This window comes from Danio rerio, chromosome 5, assembly GCF_052040795.2.
Source record: "Danio rerio strain M-AB ecotype USA chromosome 5, GRCz13ab, whole genome shotgun sequence".
In the NCBI taxonomy this organism is placed as follows: domain Eukaryota; kingdom Metazoa; phylum Chordata; class Actinopteri; order Cypriniformes; family Danionidae; genus Danio; species Danio rerio.
The window spans coordinates 30,851,240-30,871,080 of NC_141025.1; the positions used below are offsets into that span (position 1 = coordinate 30,851,240).

Here is a 19,841-nt window from a genome sequence, read left to right on the forward strand (position 1 = left end):
CAACCAATCACACACGGAACAGGTAAACACAGTATCGCTCAGAAGGGCGTTAGTTTCAGCCTTCCTTCTTATCTGGGCTCAGCTTCGTGAGTGCATAGCAAATACACAGCTAACGTTACTTCAAAGTTCGAGAAAACATTACAATCAAACGGGGATTTGTTTTTTCCTATAAGGAGACTTTTTCTGGAGAACTTATCATTTTGGAGTGAATATGTTGACCTTCGCCTTTGTGTGCTTCTCACTCTTCGTCACAGGTAACGTTAAGAGTCCATGTTTTCAGTGTTTGAACCATTTGTACTTTTGGTTTTCCAGTATACGTCGTGTCGTCAACTGCTGTCTTCCGTGAGCTTTTTAGTCAGAACTTTATAGTTTAAAACCGTACACGCGTAGGTTAAATTTAGCAAACTACTCCAATAACGTTACTTTAAGTCTGGACTTCAGTGAACCAGCTTGTAACGTTAAATGTCGAGTTACACTTGACTGTGTAACCGCCCGAACAGTGTGTAATATTTGATGACCTTATTTACACTCTTAAGCAACAACTCTGAACCGAGTCAACTTTGTTTTCGTAAGGGAATGCTTATATAGCAAATTTGTCCTGCTTTGTTGGTAATTTTAACGTAAGTTTTGTACTGAGCTTGAGAAGAAACAACAGTCTAATTATCACTGTATACACGGAAAAAAGGCCTTTCACGGCTCATCGATATCACCTGGAGAACCTGTATTTCCACCTCGCCCAACCCCCATCCGAAACCCGAGCTATATCTAACTGGGGAATTTACAACAGATGAAAGGTAACCCGGGACGCATGTTCAAATAGTTTAGTCGTCGTTTAATAAAGCGAAATTATTATATATTAATTTTAAACGTTAATGGTGGTCCGCCAGTGACGATAACAACTGTTAATAGTTGATGGTGAGTTAGAGCTGCGCGCATGCGCGAACAATATCCTGTTGAGCTACATATGAAAGTGTTGTTGCGAATACAACGTATTTGGGTATCATTTGTTTACAAGTATTATTCACAAAGCTACAGCCACTTGAAAAAATTGTTCAGCTTTTTAATTGTTCTTCACTGACTTTTACATTAACGTCTTTGTTGTTGTCATGATTTTTCCAACAAGTTTGAAGCCTTTAAAGGCAAAACCACTGAAATATATATTTTTTTCATACACCTGTCCATTTTGAGATTTTAATGAAGGCTGTTTACGGTTTTGTTTCTAAATTATGGAAGAAATACCTAAAGTTACTTCTGTAAACACACACACACACACACACACACACACACACACACACACACACACACTTTTGAACATGTCAAAGTTTTAACACTCTTTTGTCTATTTTCTTTATTAGTTATTTTCTAGGTTGAAATTTTATTGTATTTTATTTGCAGGCACTTAATGGTGAAAAGAACACCAACAGGTTCATAGTTTCACATACAATGACAGTCTATTCTAGTCTAAAATTTAAATAAGATCTCTAACCTGATTCATTTAGATGTTTAAACACAATTTTGGGGAAAAAAGTAAATACATTTTCTTCCAGCAATTCTAAATGTAGTGGTTAATTGTCACCTTTGATATCTTGCCTTGAAGTAAACATGATAGTTTCTCTTCTTGGTCTTTCTCACAGAAAGTAAATATGCTGACATGTTTGTTACAAATGAGTCTGTTGGCAGTGTGCTGTAAATAAAAACATTATGTCTTCAACTTTTTATACTGAGATGACCATCATCTGAAACATAGTAGAGCTATTCTGAAACATTTATGGTTGTGCAAACTATAGAGAACCTTTTGCATATGGTGTGTGTTCCCCTATATGAACTAAGAAGAAATAATTTGTCTTTAATACTTAGGAAGAATAATTAACCTTATTTTTCCCACAAAAGTAGTTGCTATAACTACCCAGCAAAACTGGTTGCTATAAATGTTCCTCCATTAATTTTTAGCCATGCAAAACTGCTTATTATTCTGCTTTGTTATTTTACTTTCATATTATTTAAATTTCAAGGTATTGTCATAAACACACACTTGTTTGAACATTTACTGGCATTTGTTATATTTAGTAAATTGCCCAGAGCAAGTTAATCAGAGGTCACAAAACAATTGCAGTAAAGATCTTACTTCAGCATTGTATAATAAGGTGAATCAGTTTCTTTAAATTAGCTTCTTTTAAACTGAAAAACAGCAAACCACAGGTTTCTGCTATGAGTCCATTGAAGGATTTAAATAAATAGTTAAATAAATAAATACACCCTAAGTTAAAATAAGTTGCTAATTGTGCGAATAAATATATTAAACATTCATATTCAGTAGTTCTAAAAATAAGTACAAAAATCCATTATTTAACTTATTAGAAATATAAAAAATATATGAGCAATTCCATGCAAATGTCAACCTTGCCATGAAAGTTTTCACCAAAATATGGAAGTCGTTTCTAAGTTTTTTGTGTAAGCAAGTATTTTAAAGTACTTTAGAAATACTCAAACATGTCTCTGTCAATGTTTTCAAACTATTATATTTGATTTACCAAAGGCCCAAGTGGCAATTTTACATGTCACATCCATAACAAAGAGATGTCACATCCATAACAACATTTTTTCCTAATAAATGCAAAAATATAAAATAAAATCAATTATGTTTGTTCTATAGAGAACCAACTCTTATCCTTTTAATTATCGTTATTTCTTTTAGGTCATGCAGTTTAATTCACAGAATATCTACAAAGTATGTTGTATACTTTAAACTCAGACTTTTTTGTCACATCCATGATGCATGTTTACTTCCCTCATTAAAAACATAAAAAATTTCACAGATTGGTATTTTTCTCATCCCAGAACTCTGTGTTCGGTTGTTCTCGAAAATATACAGCTGTTTCAATATAATGTTAACATACTTTCTATGTGAATTTATTTTTTGAGTGCTTCCTGCAAATGTCACATAACGCTGGAATTGCACATATATTTAAATCAAATTTATAATATACAGTAGTATATATATTTTTTATGAAATATTTTTTCCCAATTAACTATATAGATGCTTTTTATCATTTAGAATGAGGATGTGTGTCATCTGTAATCATTTCTGGCAGGGATATTTAGATCAAATTTTAGCTACTTTTGTTTGATGTTTATTAAAAAAAAAAAATTATATTTATTTTTTTTATCCTGATGATCTTTATGAAGTTGATGTTTGAACAAAATTAATTTTACCAACATATTTAAAGACTGAAATCTTTTTCTGTTTTTCAGGCATACATGGTTTTCAAGTTACTGTTACTTCTCCAGTAAAAGTGAAAGAGAATGAGGGTAAGTTTAATTTTATTTTTCCTGACCCATTTGTTTGTCTTTCACTTATAATTATTATTATTGAAATGTATAATTGACATTGGTCTCACAAGAATATTTAGGACAAGATTTATTTTCAGTACTTTAGTAGTTCTGTCTCTCCTAATTATTTTGTATCTATATTTGGTGTGCGTGTGTGTGTGTCTTGAATATAATCTTTACTCCTATTTTTCCATAGATGTACAGTTTTTCAAAATCTGTCATCTATTTTGCCTTTATTTCTTATAATTAGTACTGGAACATAAGTATGGGAAAGTCAACATTAGAGCTTGAACAATGAACTATTCACCCATTTTCCAATTAGGTCTGGGCGATATGGCAAAAATGCAATCTCAATAATTATTTTCCATTTTGAACAATAACGATTTATATTTCGATAAAAGTTTTAATGGTGGCAAACTTTGGTACATCTCTAATATCAACACTGTTTTAGATTCACATTGTTGCTCATTTCTGCTGTGTAATTGGCTCTTAGATCAATATAGAGTAAAAAGGTCCAGGGCTTATTATTGTAATTGACAATTGTATCGTGATTCAATATAATATTTTATATCAGCCCAGCTCTAGATAAACCTAGATTTAGTATTACATTTTATAGAAATATTAATTATTAGTATTTTATTAGTTATTAATATTTACCCTTTTATTCTCATTATAATTTTACACTTTTTAATGTTCCGTGGTTGAGTTAATGATGTTTTTGCAAATGATTATAATTACATTCTTACTCCAATACTGTAACGAAGTTAATAACTGACTGTTTACAGTTTAATTTAAGTTGCTCCCATAATTTGCCCAAGGCGTCATGAGGTAAAGCATAAACTTAAATGTTTTGCACTATTGTGTAGCATTACAAATGTAACCGTCGTCTGGCCCAAAATCGTATCTGCCTGTTTTGGATGATCTTCATTTTGGACGCATCCATATTTGCACAGGAAGATAAACAAAGCATTGCTGTTTTCTTTCAGGAGTTGACTTGCAATGTTCCTACACTTCTGACTTTGGAGCAACACCCAGAGTAGAATGGAAGTTCAAGGATCTCAAAGGCTCTCAGACATTAGTCTACTTTGATGGCAAGCCAACTGGTATGAACGCAACTTTAAAACCTTCTCTTATTGTCTGTTAATGTGTCAAATGAGAATAGATCAATGAGATGTTGCATTTGTGTTTTGTTTTTTCATCAGGTCAATATACAGGCCGTGTCACCATGTACGATAAAGGACTCCGATTTAACAAAGTGACACGAGCAGACACTGGAGACTATGACTGTGAGGTGTCTGGAAGTGGTGGATATGGAGAGAATACCATTAAACTCACAGTACTTGGTAAATCAGTTTGAGTTATGCATAGTCTTACTACCGAATAGTAAGTATTAAGTATATGTTAAGATACACTTAATACCATCTAAGTGTACTCAACTGTGCTATTGAGACACTCTGAAATTGAACTAAAATGTGCTTTTAACATACTATATCTGTATTTTAAAAAATATATTTAGTTACAACTAGAAATACACTTGAACCCTAATTTTAAACATATTTATAAATATATTTAAGAATAGCTTAAAGCATAATAGTAATATATTAAAAGAATATACAAAATGTGAAAGCAGTGTGCTAAAATACACTAAGTACACTAATTATACTTTTTCAGTAATGTACTAAAAGTGCTCTATTTTCACACACTAATTTTGTACTTGATGTACTAAAAGTTAGTATTCAGTATGTTAAGATAAACTTAATACCATCTAAGTGTACTCAACTGTGCTATTGAGACACCCTGAAATTGAACTAAAATGTGCTTTTAACATACTATATCTGTATTTAAAAAAATATAGGTTTACTTTGTAGGGGATTTGCAGTGAAAGACCAGTTGCGATGAATAAAAACAAAGAGTCAGGAATGAAATAAAATAGATGAGTTTTAATGAGTTTTGATTTAATGAGTTTTTTGTAGTTTTGACAGCAAGAAATCAGCTTCAGCACTCTCCATGAGCTCCACAGGTCGACCTTCCTTACATTCAGAATACAGTGATATTTATGCTAACAGAGTCAACAAACCCATGTCATTAGATTGTTTAGACATCCTCATGTAATTGGTTAGACAAAAGATAATTAGGTAGAAGGATAAACAGTCCAGAACAATTTTAGAATATGCAATGTAAAACATATGTTTCCTTAGATTATCATATTATTGACTACACTGGATATACACAAACATATCATCCCTTCTGCATGCCAATTCTTGGCTCTCCTGATCATTCCTTGACTTACAACACACACATACTTCAAGACAATAATGTTTTGGTAAGATTACTACACTCAAAATCAATTTAAGTGTTAGTGATAATAGTGCATTCACATTAAGTGTACTTAAGTACAACTTTTGGGAAAAAGTACTTCTACTACAATACATTAGTAATAGATTTTTAATAAAGTCAATTTGATGTAAACCTAAAATTACCACACTCAAAATCAATTTAAGTGTTAGTGAAATTGCATTCACATTAAGTGTACTTAAGTACAACTTTTGGGAAAATGTACTTCTACTACAATACGTTACTAATAGATTTTGTATATATTAACTTATTTTGAACTTAGGATTAGTATGTAAACAGTGTACTAAAAATAAACTAATTGTTATAGCATTTAAAGCACACTTTTAAAAAACACAAAAATAAAACTTTTGGATGTTTTTTCTGTAGTGTACTTTATTGTAGTACACTAAAAATTTAAGTATTACTGGTATTTAGTGTACTTTTGTCAAGTGTACTAAAGTCCTACTGAAGTATAAACATACTTTTAATTAGTATATTTATAGTGTAAAACCATCAAACTTATTTAAACAAAAAATAACAATGTACTAAAAATGTATTTGCGGGTATTTAAATGTATTTTATTTGCATTTTTAATTATATTTTTTTTCACCTGGGATAAGCTGCAAAATGTGGGAACTTATCATTCATATTGTTTCAAACCTGCTATCTTTTTCCCTACTTCAGTTCCTCCCGCCAAGCCCGTATCCAGAATACCTTCCTCTGTCACAACAAGCAGTAATGTCCGGCTGACTTGCTTTGACCCAGTTGGCTCTCCTCCATCTACCTACAAGTGGTACAAAGACAACACCCCCCTCCCTGAGGACCCAACCAAATTCCCTGCTTTTAAGAACCTCACTTACAAAATGAATGTTTTCAATGGAAATTTGGTGAGTGTTTATTTTCAATACGAGAAAACATGCAGTACTATACAGTTGTAGTCAGAATTATTAGCTCCCCTGAATTATTAGCCCCCCTGTTTATTTTTTTCCCCAATTTCTGTTTAACGGAGAGATTTGTTTTAACACGTTTCTAAACATAATAGTTTTAATAACTCCTTTCTAATAACTGATTTATTTTGATCTTTTCCATGATGACAGTAAATAATATCTGACTATATATTTTCAAGACACTTCTATACAGCTTAAAGTGACATTATTAAGACTTAACTAGGTCAATTAGGTTAACTAGGCAGGTTAGGTATATGTTATGTATATGTATATAGGTTTTAGGTATGTATAAGGATTTTTGTTATAAGGATGTTTGTTCTGTAAATTATCGTAAACAAATATTAAAGGGGCTAATAATATTGACCCTAAAATGGTTTTAAAAAAACAAAAACTGCTTTTTATTCTAGCTGAAATAAAACAAATAAGACTTTCTCCAGAAGAAAAAATATTATCAGACATGCTGTGAAAATGTCATTGCTCTCTTAAACATAATTTGGGAAATATTTACAAAAAAAAATTAAAGGGGGGCTATTAGTTCTGTCTTCAACTGTATATTGCTATATTTGTTTATTACTATAGAATCAATTTTGTAAATGTGTTTGACTTGTGTGATCAGGAGTTCCCGAGTGTGTCTAAGATGGACACTGGCTCATATTTCTGTGAGGCCAGTAATGGAGAAGGTGTCCCTCAGCGTGGTGATGAAGTGAAGATGGAAGTCCGTAAGTAACTTTTGCTGTGTCACAGTTGGCATGCTGTTTGTAATTCTTAACTTGAATTAGTGTTTCAAATTATAAATTGTTAAAAATAATGTTTCAAAAGTGAAGTGTACATTCACACTCTTTTGAACTGCTAATATTGCCATAAAACCATTTGCAAAGGGATTTGGTTGCACAAACATCAGGGGTCTAAAAAGACCAATGGTTAATGGTGCTGTAGGTGATCTGCCAGAATGCTAACGTTAACATAAGAGCTTTGAAAATGTTTGTTCCTCCCCTGCTGTGTAAAGCCACTAAAGTCCTGAAAGCACACCTAATATATGATGATAGACACCCTTATATTACACTAGATCATGTAATTCACCAGCTGGAAAACTCTATGAAGACATGCACTTTGTCCAGCGGGTGCAGGAATTATATTTCCCCAAAACTGGCATTGGGGTAAAGTTGGTTTTATATTCGCACATTCTGACTTTCTCATTATTAATATAATTTCAGAAAAATATTGTTTGCAAATTCTAAATAGTAAAATCAAATAATCAGCCAATGACTATAAAATACAACATTGTTCACAGTCAATGAAACGGTGCTAATGATGTTTTGAAATTATACTATTTCAGACCCAATATTTAAAGTAGCGTTAAGCCTGGTTCATACATGTGCGTCGAGTGATCGGCGTGACCCACAATGCTTGCCTTGCGCGTAGCCATGTATTTATACTTCATTGTGCTGTTTGTGTTGCTCTGCACTTCCAAAACGCTAGCTGGCAGTAGGTTTTTATGTTCCTCTGTGTCTGGTTTCTCTACTGGTGTTTTTTTTTTTTTCTGAACGCTACCTTAATGTAGAAGTAGCTCAAACTCGCTCAATTTGAGGCGGGAGCCGGCGGACATGCAACAACTTTAATCATAAGGTGAACTCAAAACACTATACTCATCATCAACCTAACCAGCACAACAAAAAATGTTTCTGAAGACAATCACCTACTGCACTTTTTGGTTTGATTTTAATAATAATCTGATATCCAATTTAAAAAACAAACAATACTTGACTAAAGTTATCTTTATTTAATCAGGATTAACTTTCATGAATACATGTTTGGTCATTAACTCAAGTGCACCTGTATGTAATTGGAAGAACAGAACAGAACATCACCTGTTAAATAAGATGCAAAAATAAAATGGGTAATAATACTAACCATAATAATAGTAATATATTTAATAACAACAACAACAACAGATATCTTTAGCCCTATTTGGATGATAATCATTTCTCAGGAGGATGTAAGTGATTTTTCACTATATTCAGGGAGTATTTGGTGGCTAGGCCTCTGAATGCAGAATATCTGTGATTTTTTTTTTCCTCTCAAAACCTGCAAGCTCATCTCTGGCTGGGCTACCTACTGTTTTTTTTTTTTTTTTTTTTTTTTTGACCAGCACAGAGATTGTGTGGTGATTTTAATTGTCATTTAAATCCACATCTCTGAGTTTCTAATGTAGATCTTTCCTAAAGTCTTTTTGGATTCATGGTAAGTTGCATCAGAAAAGCAGCATCTTATTTGCTAAAAATAGACACATACATTATCGAAGAGTTACAGTACTTAATGTCTGTGTTGGTCAAAAAACATAAGGCAACTTAGCCAAAGATGATTTTGCAAATTGTGGGAGGAAAAAGACAGACATTTTTGATTCAGAAGCCTATAGTTACCAACTACTTCCTGTATATAGTGAAAATCACCTGCATCCTGCTTAGAAACATTTACCATACCATTCAGTGCTGAACGATTGATCTTATCGCAGTTGCAATCGCTATTTCAGCCAATGTGATTACATTACAGCAAATCTTGCGGATTTATATTAAATAAACAAATGCATTTGTGGACGTAACAAGACATTCATTCTGTTTCACACCGCAAGTGAAAGCAGTGCGTGCGCAGCGCGTATGGAGAGCAGAAGCAGCACGCAGGCGTTTGCCTTCACATCAGCTGCGTCTGCAGCGCGCAGCTCTTCGGCAGCTGAGATCAATCTATCCTTGTCTATTCTATCTAGTTACATATTTCTCTCTGTATATACAAATACACCTTTAAAAAAAAACTTTTTATCTGCACTAAGGCCCACAGCAACCTCCTCCATGCTGTTTTTTTTTAACCTGCAAGTCTTTATTTTAGAAAGTATATAGATCATACAGTACTGTATGCTTCTCAAGCTCTATGAGGAGCGTCATTCATGTGCACTCAGAAGACAATCACCTGTGTCATCATGTCATTTGGTTTTTGATCGTCAGGATGTTTTAGGCCTAGTTATATTAATATTTATACAATATAGTTATAATGATATCTATACATAATCAAACTAGTGTTACTTTCTCCGCTTCAGTAATGTCCAGCTGCAGGGGCCCCTGCAGGTCTTCAATCCAAGGTAGGCACAAATCCAGCACCGCCCTGCGTTGGCTGTTATTTAAGTATTCAAACATTAAATAACGAATGCATCAAGTAAAATAAAAACAAATATTTTTTATAATTTAGCAAAATTCTGCTCTTTTTATCTTTGCATTTTCATTCTATTTTTGTTAGTTTTAATATTTTATTGTCTTCATAATTAAAGCCATAGACAAAATCCTGCTTGAAATTTTAGAAAATATTTTGCGTAGCTACCCAGTATGTATGAAAGATAACTGAGAAAAAAAAAAACACAAAAACATGTTACTTGCCCCCATAAATGTCTAAATTATATTTAACTGAATCGTAAAAAAAATTGAAAATTGCTCATTTTTATAAAACATTTTATAATTATTTTTTGAGTTAAAACTAATAAATAAGGAAATAAATAAGAAAACGTACATATAATTTAAATCATTTCTTTGGTGTTTAAGCCATGATCTGTCTGCATTAATGTAAATGACATCATTGCCCAACCTTCATTAATAAAATCGGTAGCGAAACTGTGCATATTAGCCTATTATTACTATAAAAAGTAGGCCTATATTACTGCCTTCAGTCATTAAAGCAGTAGTGCAAAGTAATACGTGAATTAATTGCGTAAATGAAAGGAACAACAAAATCAGTCATCAGATCAAGTGCAATATGGGATTAAAATGCACCAGCCTGATCTCATAAGGAAACGTAAGCATTATCTGTTCTTCAACGAGAAAAAAAATCAGACACGACACAGTAACCACGTTTATTAAAGCTACTAGGCAGGTCGTGTTTATGATCATTAATATTAACAACTAGATATTAATAACATCAATAATTCCTCTCGCTTTAGACTTTACCTTTTACAGCTTGTTCTTGTCGGCGCAATATAAGTTTATTGCAAGAATCAGATAATGAAGATTAAGATCATGCTTTTCCTTCATTGCATTCTATCCATAAGGTGTTTTATTTATTTATTTATTCATTTAAATTTTTTAAATGATGGGGACAATATTCACTGCCAAAATGGTCTTCTCGTACCACCAACAAATTACACCCCTGTAGCCTACATAGATTAATTTACATTTTGTGTAAAAAATTAAGAAATATCAAAGACCAAAGTATTATGCTAAAATATCTGTACAAACGTACATGTTTGTTTCACTTTCGTTGATAAAACAACACAATACAGCCTACAATAATGTAGTTAGCCTAAATATTAAATAACTTTAACTCCTTGAAACTGTATAAAAACAATTAAACGTTACATTAAAAACTTCACAAATAGCCTACAATTACAATTTACTAATCAATAATAATATAAATAGTAACTAAGAAGAAGAAGAACAAAAATATTAGCCTATGCTTTTAACAATATAAGTCAGATGTTGAAAAAACTGCGTCTCTCCGCCTTTTGTTTTCTATTAATTCTTTGCCAGAAAAACTAACATGTTGACTTTTGTCCAGTTTAAGCGGAGGTCTAATTGGGACAATGTTTCTAGTAGCACTGAATACACGCTCAGACGGTGTGCCTGTAGCGCAAATGCAGATACTTTTTTGCAACCGAAGAGGGTATCTGCCACACCTATAGCTGGGCATTTGCGTTCAGAAGATGACATGACGCTGCAGCTCCGCACATGTACACATGTACAGCATTTATTAATCATAAGTGAAAATTTACTAATGAATTATTAAGATCCAAGTCCGTGCTTGTTAACATTAGTTAATGCACTGTGAGTTAACATGAACAATGAACTACTGTATTTTCATTAACTAACGTTAACTAACATGAACAAATACAGTAGTAAATTTATTGTTCATTGTTTGTTCATGTTAGTAAATGCAATAATTAACACTAACTAATGAACCTTATTGTAAAGTGTGACCACATATTTTTCTAAACAAGCCGTACAAATAGCTTCATCCTAATTATTGGTTCGCCTTTCTCGTTCGCCACGAATCCAAAATGTTTTCAGATTGGCGATGTAATAGGTTTTCCAAGGGCGTTCATGGCTGAACTTGAACTTGCTGAAACTTACAAACCTCGCTGTCACCTAAACAGAAACCTTGCAGTGCTTTCATTTGACTGAAGAATGAAAAAGACGCGACTGAAGGGCGAATTGGGTAACACGCTTTTTCCGCTCGAGCACACAGCGCGCAACGGCAAAACTTGAGGCGCGCGAGCGAGCATAAGGAGAGTGTAAAACACTTGCGGGTTGCAACCGTCAGTAAACCATTCAACAGATGTCCCTTATGCAGCCAAACTTTAAAAATGTATAAATTATATATTAGTATATAGTTTAACTGATACCATTAATCGGTTACAAATGCACCCTTTCGGTTAACGGTTAATCGGTTATTTTGAGCATCACTAATTAAACCGCATGCGCAAGCTCTAAAATATATACATTTTTTTTCTCTCACGGCCGCACGCCGGAGTTCCGTCATGGTGCCGGGATACTTTAAGCCCTGCTGTTGAAAAATAAAAAATTCAGCATTATTAGTAATCTGTGTGTGCGTTTTTCTTGATAACAAGCAAGTTGAGTCATACCACTTGTTTATCGTATCACAATCACAAATCGCAATTTTTACCTTAATTATCGCAATGTGATATTTTTCCCAAATCGTGCAGCCCTAATACCATTTTTAAACTTGTATGTTGCAGTCCAATGTAATTGGCTCTTGTCAATAACTAGGGCTGTGCGGTATTAAAGAACAATGCAATGACATGATAATGTAAATGGAAAAGTAATGCTAAGATAAATAATAAGTAAAATTTTGATCGTCTGCACAGCCTGGATCATGACAATCACACCAGCACTGATGCAGATGCCCATGTGAATCTAAAATGAGGTTGAACAGGGTTGGAGAAGAACTTAAATACTAGCATCTGACTGAGCACACAAATGATCATGTGAGACACATAGTTCTAGGTTTGTATGATTATAACCAGACATCCACCCTCAAATTATCTTCGTCTGAGAGCACACTTGAACTCAGTAGAGCTAGAGGTTTTATTTCTTTAACAGATCGCCATCCAAATAGGACTTAAAGGGCACCTAGGTTACCTTTTTTTAGATTTATGAATCATTTGTGTCTCCAGAATTTGTCTGTAAAATTTCAGCTCAACACCCATCAGATTTTTTATTGTACATTTTATAAGATTGTTCTGTTTTATACATTTTTGCTCTGGGTGGCGGTTTTCCTGTTCTGCGCCTTTAATGCTGTGTTCACACCAGATGCGGAACGCACGGATAAATCGCGCTATTCGCGCGTAAATAGACTAGTGAACATTTGAGTTTACTCGCTTCATTCGCGCGTCAAACCCCGCTTCATTCGTGTGTCAAATTCACATCCGAACAGACGCGGATTCGCGTGATGGGCAGGGCTTCTGTCTGCCCGAAGACTCTAGCTTCATAGCTAAATGGCTAACATGAATTTTATGAAGAACATAACAGTGTTTATGTGCTTAATGAAGACTAGAAAAGTGTTGATATGTTTAGGGCCCAGAGTCCACTACATTCTTTCAGAGGTGCATCCAGCTCTGTGAGCTCATAAAGTCCTCCAGAAACTTAACCTGGATGACTGGAGGCTTTCAGCGGTGCTTCTGGCTGAGCCAAGCCGAGTTTGATGAACTGTTGTCGGTGAAGGCTGGAGGATTTCCCTCGGAACACCGACAGCAGGTTCTACGTCACAATCACGCCCCCACAAGAGCAAGCTTCTGATTGGTTAACGCGGCCCGAATGTACGCTGAAGTTCAGATTTTCGAAATGGAGAGATTCGCACGAAACGCTCGTTAAGCGCGTCAAACGCACAAAACGCTCTATTCGCGCGTTTGCATTGACTTAACATGTAAATCACTCGCGCTTGACGCGCGTTCCGCGTCTGGTGTAAACGCAGCATAAGGCTAGTCCTCCCCGCCCACCGTTTCTACGTGCCTTTCTGCGTGCCTTAATCTCCTCCCTCGGCTGCATCAGACCGTAAACAAACAAACAGACATAAAGGAAGCAGATCTCATGTAGCGTTTGTGAAAAATACTGCAGTAAGAACTTTACCCATGATTATTTGATGCATTTGCTGTGTTAAGTTACAACGATGAGTCGCGCACACAATGTCGTTACAAAGTTCACGCGCACACACACACAGACACGCATACCCAGCACGGACACGATACACACATACATACAGACACTACGTTTAGCTTTGCACTCATTTTTCACGCATATGTGACAGGATACAGGCTAATCTCCACTGCTGTATGGATATCTGTTATGTTAATGTATAAAATAAACCTGATTTAACGTCTACAAACCGGGATTGAAGTGTCTTCTTTTATAATTGTTCTGACACGTGGCTGTGCTGATGAAGTAATTCTAAAGTAAATCGCTGTAATTCATTACTCACATGCACTGTTTTAAAACATTTTAAACTTGTGAAACTCGCTCTTGATCACATTTGATGACCTTTGATGATCTTAGTGAACTGAACAGACCTTTCATTCCTGGTTGCATTGCGCTCAACTTCTCTTGTTGATATCATTATGCACATGACTACCGAGACATGTTACGCAGCTGTCAATCCTACGTCAAGTTGCGGTCGGTCTGAAAACCGCTCTAATTGGTCCATCGTTTTTATGTTGTTAAATTGAAAAAGAAAAGAAAAAGGGCTCTATGTGTTTATATCACCCCAATATTACCACCTATACACTATACCTACACATATTTCTGTCCAAACTGCTTGAAAAGTAGATTTTTCACGATCGGTGCCCTTTAAGAAAGTGAGTGCTGACATCATGCCTTCTCATAGAATATAGCTTGCTTGAAAGAATGATGCATTTCCATCACAATTTGACAACTGCTGCTCCGCATTATATTTTTGAGATTTTTTTTAAAGCATTTGAATATGAGACACATGATTTTATTATTTCTAAGCATTTCTAAGATATAATATTCTTATAATCTTTTAACACCGTAAACCTTTTACAAGTTTCATATTGCGATACAGGGTTAACAGCAAAAAGGCATTGTTAATCTTGTTCAGAGGAGGGTTCTGAGTTCATGGGTTCTGCTAATCCTGTTTACAAATTACAAGTGTGCAAATGTACTTTACTAAGGATTAAAATGCTGGCCTGTTGAATACTGTTAAAATCATTGTCAGATGCTGAGGAACCCACTCAGTTTGAACAAGTATGAGCTAATAAGCAACTATATTACTGTGTGAATTAGGGATGAGTAGCCGCATTTCCATTATCAGGCCAGTGCGAGCCAGGGCTTATATCGGGCCAGGCCGGGCCAATCGCCCGGGAGGTTGAGCAGTGAGGCCGAAATCATATCGCGTTTCCACTGTGGGGCTAGTAGCTCGCAGCGCGTCACGCAAACCCCGCCCCCAAAACATCCCCCGAATCGAACGTCACTCAAACCGCCCACTTCAGCGAGAATCATGCAGATAAAGCACACCATCACATCATCACGAAACTATTAAAATTAGGACAAACAAAACAAACAAATGACACGTTACTGTTCAGTAGTACAACGCATGTCTATACGCACATGCCCCTGTGTTTTTAATTATCATTTTAATTTACTCGCCGACCGACTGTTGGCATCGAAATCCAGTGGTCTTGCCACCAACGGAGGTACCCAGCGCAGGGAGCACACACATCCATAATATAACACCACAAATATAAAATTCTCTGTTAATAACTCAATATAAAATGTATTTTATAACATCCTCAAGACAGAATCTGTCCAACATTCAAACAAATGCTCCGGAGAGAACTGAAACATGATTTTTTTTTCCCTATAGGCTTTATGACACTTAATAGGTGATTCCCTTTATTTAAAGATGTTGCTTATTATATCTTGAGAAAAGGAAAGTGTTCAGTGTTTCAGCACATAGCAGCACGTAATAAAATATAGCCTATATTTCGTTGCGCTCAGCAGCTATGCACTAATAAAGCTCTTTATGTATTTAAAATTTCCTTTTTTAATTTTACCACGTTATATTAAAACATACACACTTGTTTGAGGACACAGAACACATTTTAAACTTGCAGTTTTCCCCGTCAAAAAAGTGCTGCGCAGCTGCAGACAGAAAAAAAGGTCGCCTAGTTTCTGCTTTCACTCACCTCAAATGCTCTGTTTGCAAGATTTGATTAATTTCATCGTATGCAAACACTTTATAAATAATATTTAAAACATGTTCCGGTGTTTATTTATTTATTTATTGTTTTAGAAAATATCTAAAATCTTTTTTTTAAAGAGGCTTTTGAAAAATGAAAGTTTAATATAAATTTGAAACAGTTTGATATAGTACCTAATTGTTATAGCTATAGCTTTTGTTTTAGTTTTATATTGGTTTATTTATTTAATGTGATTTTATTATAGGCCTATCTGATATTTGTAATTCTTTAAATTATTTAAATATAGGGCTATTTTATCTAGATATGACATTGTTTTGAGCCTACAAAAGTGGACATGAAATTTGTAAAGTTTAATGTCTTACTGTTGTATTCATATAGTGTATTATCTCCAAAATAAATTAAAACAATAAAAAGAAAAGAAAAAAGCCGCTCGCGGCATCAACAGAGCTATGAATGGAGCGCTCTTTTCCTCGGTCTCACACACATACATAGGCATCTAAACGCGCAAAAGCACACCTATTAAACTTGACAAAACCTCTTGAAAACCTTTACTGTCTGCTTTGTCTTTAATATGGTGTAAAGATTATTATGCGTTATTGAAACATTAAAGAGATGCAGCAAAGAAAAATCACTTATTAAAACTATCATTTTATGCAACAGCCTTACATTTAAAAGAGAAACATAAGGGTGATCATATGCAAAAAAGACCCCAGCCTATAATTTGTTCTAGATGTTTTCTTTCCCTTATTTATTTATTTGTTTATGTGTTTGGCGCATGTACTCGTGTGCGATCGGAAAACTGTGCCCGCCTCTCCTTTCACTCCGCCCCCAAGCCCCGGCTGGCCCCCTTTGGCCCAAGGTATTCGGCGGGCCGAAAAAGGCTGGCCGCTGGCCCCAAGAAAGCCCCGCTTTGGCCCGATTAGGCCCCGGAAGTGACAGTGGAAACGCCACTGGCCTTGGCTCGCCCTGGCTCGCTCGCTTTAGGCGCGATAGTGGAAACGCGGCTAGTGATTAGGCCTAAAATCAAAATCATTTTAACTCTTACGCATTGCCAAAAACAAACTGTCACTTTTTCTTCTTATAAAAAGTGAAAGTAAATAACTTGCACTTTTGAAAACGACATCAATTATTTTCTGTGTTTTTCATATTAAAAGGAGAAAATGAGCAGCATCTCTTCTAAATAAATCCGCTCTTTTATATCCTGTAAATACAGTGCATTTGTTGCATCTTCTGTAAACAAATATTTTAATGTAAATAATAATTTTATTATAATGGAAAATATGCTTTCTCAAGGCATCTCTGGTGTAACTTCCATTTATCGTCGATGTAGTGCAAATGTGCAACGTGTAGTTGCATTTTTTTGAGAGGTTTCAGGGATTGGGGGGTTAGCAAGCTCGCAAAGGGTGCGCCAGACCATTCCGGTGGGTTCGCAGAAGGATAAATTAGCTCTAACAGAGCGGGGTCACGTACCTTCACACACTGTAGGGAAAATAATTTTAAAAATGGACTAGAAAAAAATGTATAGATTATAGGTTCAGAATGTTGATTTCGATTACTTTTTAATTAGTTGCCCAGCCCTAGTGTGAATATCTTTTATAACTGGTGTTCTTGATGTGAATTTTGAAAGTATCAATTCTCTAACAGATTGAGTTGGATGTGTTGTTCTCTGTTAAAGGTGATCTGAATGTTGGAGGCATTGTTGCAGGGGTTATTGTGGCATTGCTGGCAGTAGGTTTGCTGCTCTTTGGTCTCTGGTATGCCAGCAAAAAGGGATATCTGCCAAGTAAGTTCTCACTATAATTAAAAAATTCTAAATGGTTAACTTTATTTAGAATGACCTAATTTTATTTTTTCTTTTCCTCACAGAATTATCTGAAACGTAAGTGTAGAATTTGTTTTCCTCTTTGATGCATGCGTCTTAAAGCTTTATCTTTCATAACAAATCTCCTGAATGTAACTAAATGATATAAATGATCTCTTGCAGAAAACAGAAACCGCAAGCTGTTTATACACAGCCTCAGACAGATGATGTGGATGAGGCTAATGTAAGTACAACAGATTTTGCCCATTTGTGTAAATGATATTAAACAGATTAATCTAATTCCTCAGTTTTGGTTTATTCCTCTGTGTCTTTTTGTAATTGTCTCATCTGAATAGTGTTAATTGTGGAATTTATATTCACAGTTTGTTTGTTGCTGTCTCTTTCAGGGATTCAGACAGAAATCATCTTTTGTGGTGTAGCCTGTGCTCATCTGAATGAAATTCTGATTGTTGCCTAGATAAAAAAAAAGGTCTGCATAGGTTCAAGCACATCAGGATTTGTGTGTATGTGAAAGGTGTGACTTAGATCATAGAAATGTGCAGAAAGCTTTAAAACATGCCAGGCAGATTCATTTTGCATATTGGCATTTAGAAATGTAAAATCTGTGCATCTCTCTTTTGCAGAAATGATTAGAAATGTAATTTATTGAGGTACACGAGTAATTTGTGAGTGGAAAACAAATTTAATATGGTTTAATATTGATCCTTTTGTTAATGTAATTTACTCTGATTTGTTGCATTGGTATGGATTAAAGTATCCATTTAATGTGATTCTGCACTATGAGATAAACTTTTTGTGTTCTCCATTCAGGTAAAACAATGCCCTTTGCCCTTCATATAAACATTTGCTGTACATTGCAGTCATGATATGTTGTTCTTTTACTTCTGTTACTTTTTATGATGGTTTGCTCCGTGTTTTTGTGTTTTATACATATTTCATGAAATGTAAATATCGCTTTCAAACTTTTATTGCATTTTATAGGATTTTAAATCAAGCTTCATTGACCTCTCTGACTTGTTCACATCTTCCCTCTTATTTTTCTTGTTTGAAGTTTTAATGTCTGACTTCCAATTCTTCTGAATTCTTCCAATAAATGAAACATGCTAAATTTAGTGTATGCAATAGTATGTGATATTTCTCTATTTGCAGATTCACAAGAAGTCTGATTGTTTTGAATTGATTGAACACAGTTGTTGTCGAATCATTTTAAATCGTGCCCATAATGTGACGTGATTTAAGAAGTTCTAATTATGACCACTAGGAGACGGTGCAGCTGTGTACAACTGCTGAAACTGACTTGCCATTGTCATGCAGTGACTCAACAGGGTGTAACATGAAATTAATTTATTGTACAGCTTTACTTTTATTCATGATTTTACTACACTGTTTTCCCTACGTTTAATTAATTTAATTGAAGGGTGTCCTTTTGTAATTTTATAAAGTGCTATTTTTATAATATGATTAATATGTTTAATATATTAATTATATATTAATATGATTAATATATTAATAATAAATAATCAGACACCTAAAACCAAGAAACGTTCTTTAACCAGGTATATTATGCTGTCTATTGTCATATTTTTGACAACTTTTTTTTTTGAAATTTGGAAGAAATATTATCTGCCTTTTTAAAGGATAAAACCAATAATAACACTTTACACAAACACATACCTAACTAAATCTCTAAATTAAGAGATTGTTTTCAAAGCTGTATTATAAATTGTCTAGCCTATTATTCACACAATTAAACTGTATAAGCTGATTTTTGTAAAATATTTTCACAGGGGAAAAAGTTTATTATAGCCTGCAAATTTACTTAACCTTTATGTACTGTTGTGATGTTTTTATCCACAGGTGATTTTTTTGTGTGTTAATTTGGCCAGAACTTTTTCTGTTTCAGCTAGCAGAATGATTTTTGGTAAAAAAAAAAATAAAAATAAAATCTTATTTTGACTAATATTTTGAGAATTAACTCAATACAGTCTGGGAAAAATTACCTTTTTGTTATGTTAGGGATGAAAACATCCATAAATCTGCATAAATATGTTTGCACAATTCTGTTAATTCATAATTGGTGTCACTAATTTGGTGGAAAAAACACAAAATGATGTATTTGCAATATAAAAAAAGTTATTGT

General features: G+C 34.2%; 1 protein-coding gene and 1 long non-coding RNA gene across 7 annotated transcripts; one reads left to right on the top strand and one right to left on the bottom strand.

The window, feature by feature from the left end:
- Positions 1 to 51: 51 nt before the first annotated feature.
- f11r.1 (F11 receptor, tandem duplicate 1) lies at positions 52 to 18,813 on the top strand. 6 transcript variants are annotated; one of them, XM_087251280.2, is made up of 11 exons: positions 52 to 254; positions 3,253 to 3,309; positions 4,317 to 4,433; positions 4,533 to 4,673; positions 6,349 to 6,551; positions 7,228 to 7,330; positions 9,700 to 9,741; positions 17,555 to 17,662; positions 17,746 to 17,758; positions 17,864 to 17,924; positions 18,088 to 18,813. In XM_087251280.2, the coding sequence occupies exons 1-11, from the start codon at positions 212 to 214 to the stop codon at positions 18,118 to 18,120; spliced, it is 921 nt and encodes a 306-aa protein (XP_087107406.1). In that variant the 5' UTR covers positions 52 to 211; the 3' UTR covers positions 18,121 to 18,813.
- Positions 4,539 to 6,189, bottom strand: LOC141385827 (uncharacterized). Its single transcript, XR_015491281.1, has 2 exons — positions 4,946 to 6,189; positions 4,539 to 4,752 (listed from the first exon to the last, which is right to left on the bottom strand). It is a non-coding gene; the product is annotated as an uncharacterized LOC141385827 (long non-coding RNA).
- Positions 18,814 to 19,841: the final 1,028 nt, after the last annotated feature.

Coding starts and splice junctions, on each gene's coding strand:
- f11r.1 (XM_087251279.2), top strand. CDS start 212: ATGTTGACCTTCGCCTTTGTGTGCTTCTCACTCTTCGTCACAG. Junction 3,310..4,316: donor AAAAGTGAAAGAGAATGAGG/GTAAGTTTAATT, acceptor GTTTTCTTTCAG/GAGTTGACTTGCAATGTTCC. Junction 7,331..9,699: donor TGAAGTGAAGATGGAAGTCC/GTAAGTAACTTT, acceptor TCTCCGCTTCAG/TAATGTCCAGCTGCAGGGGC.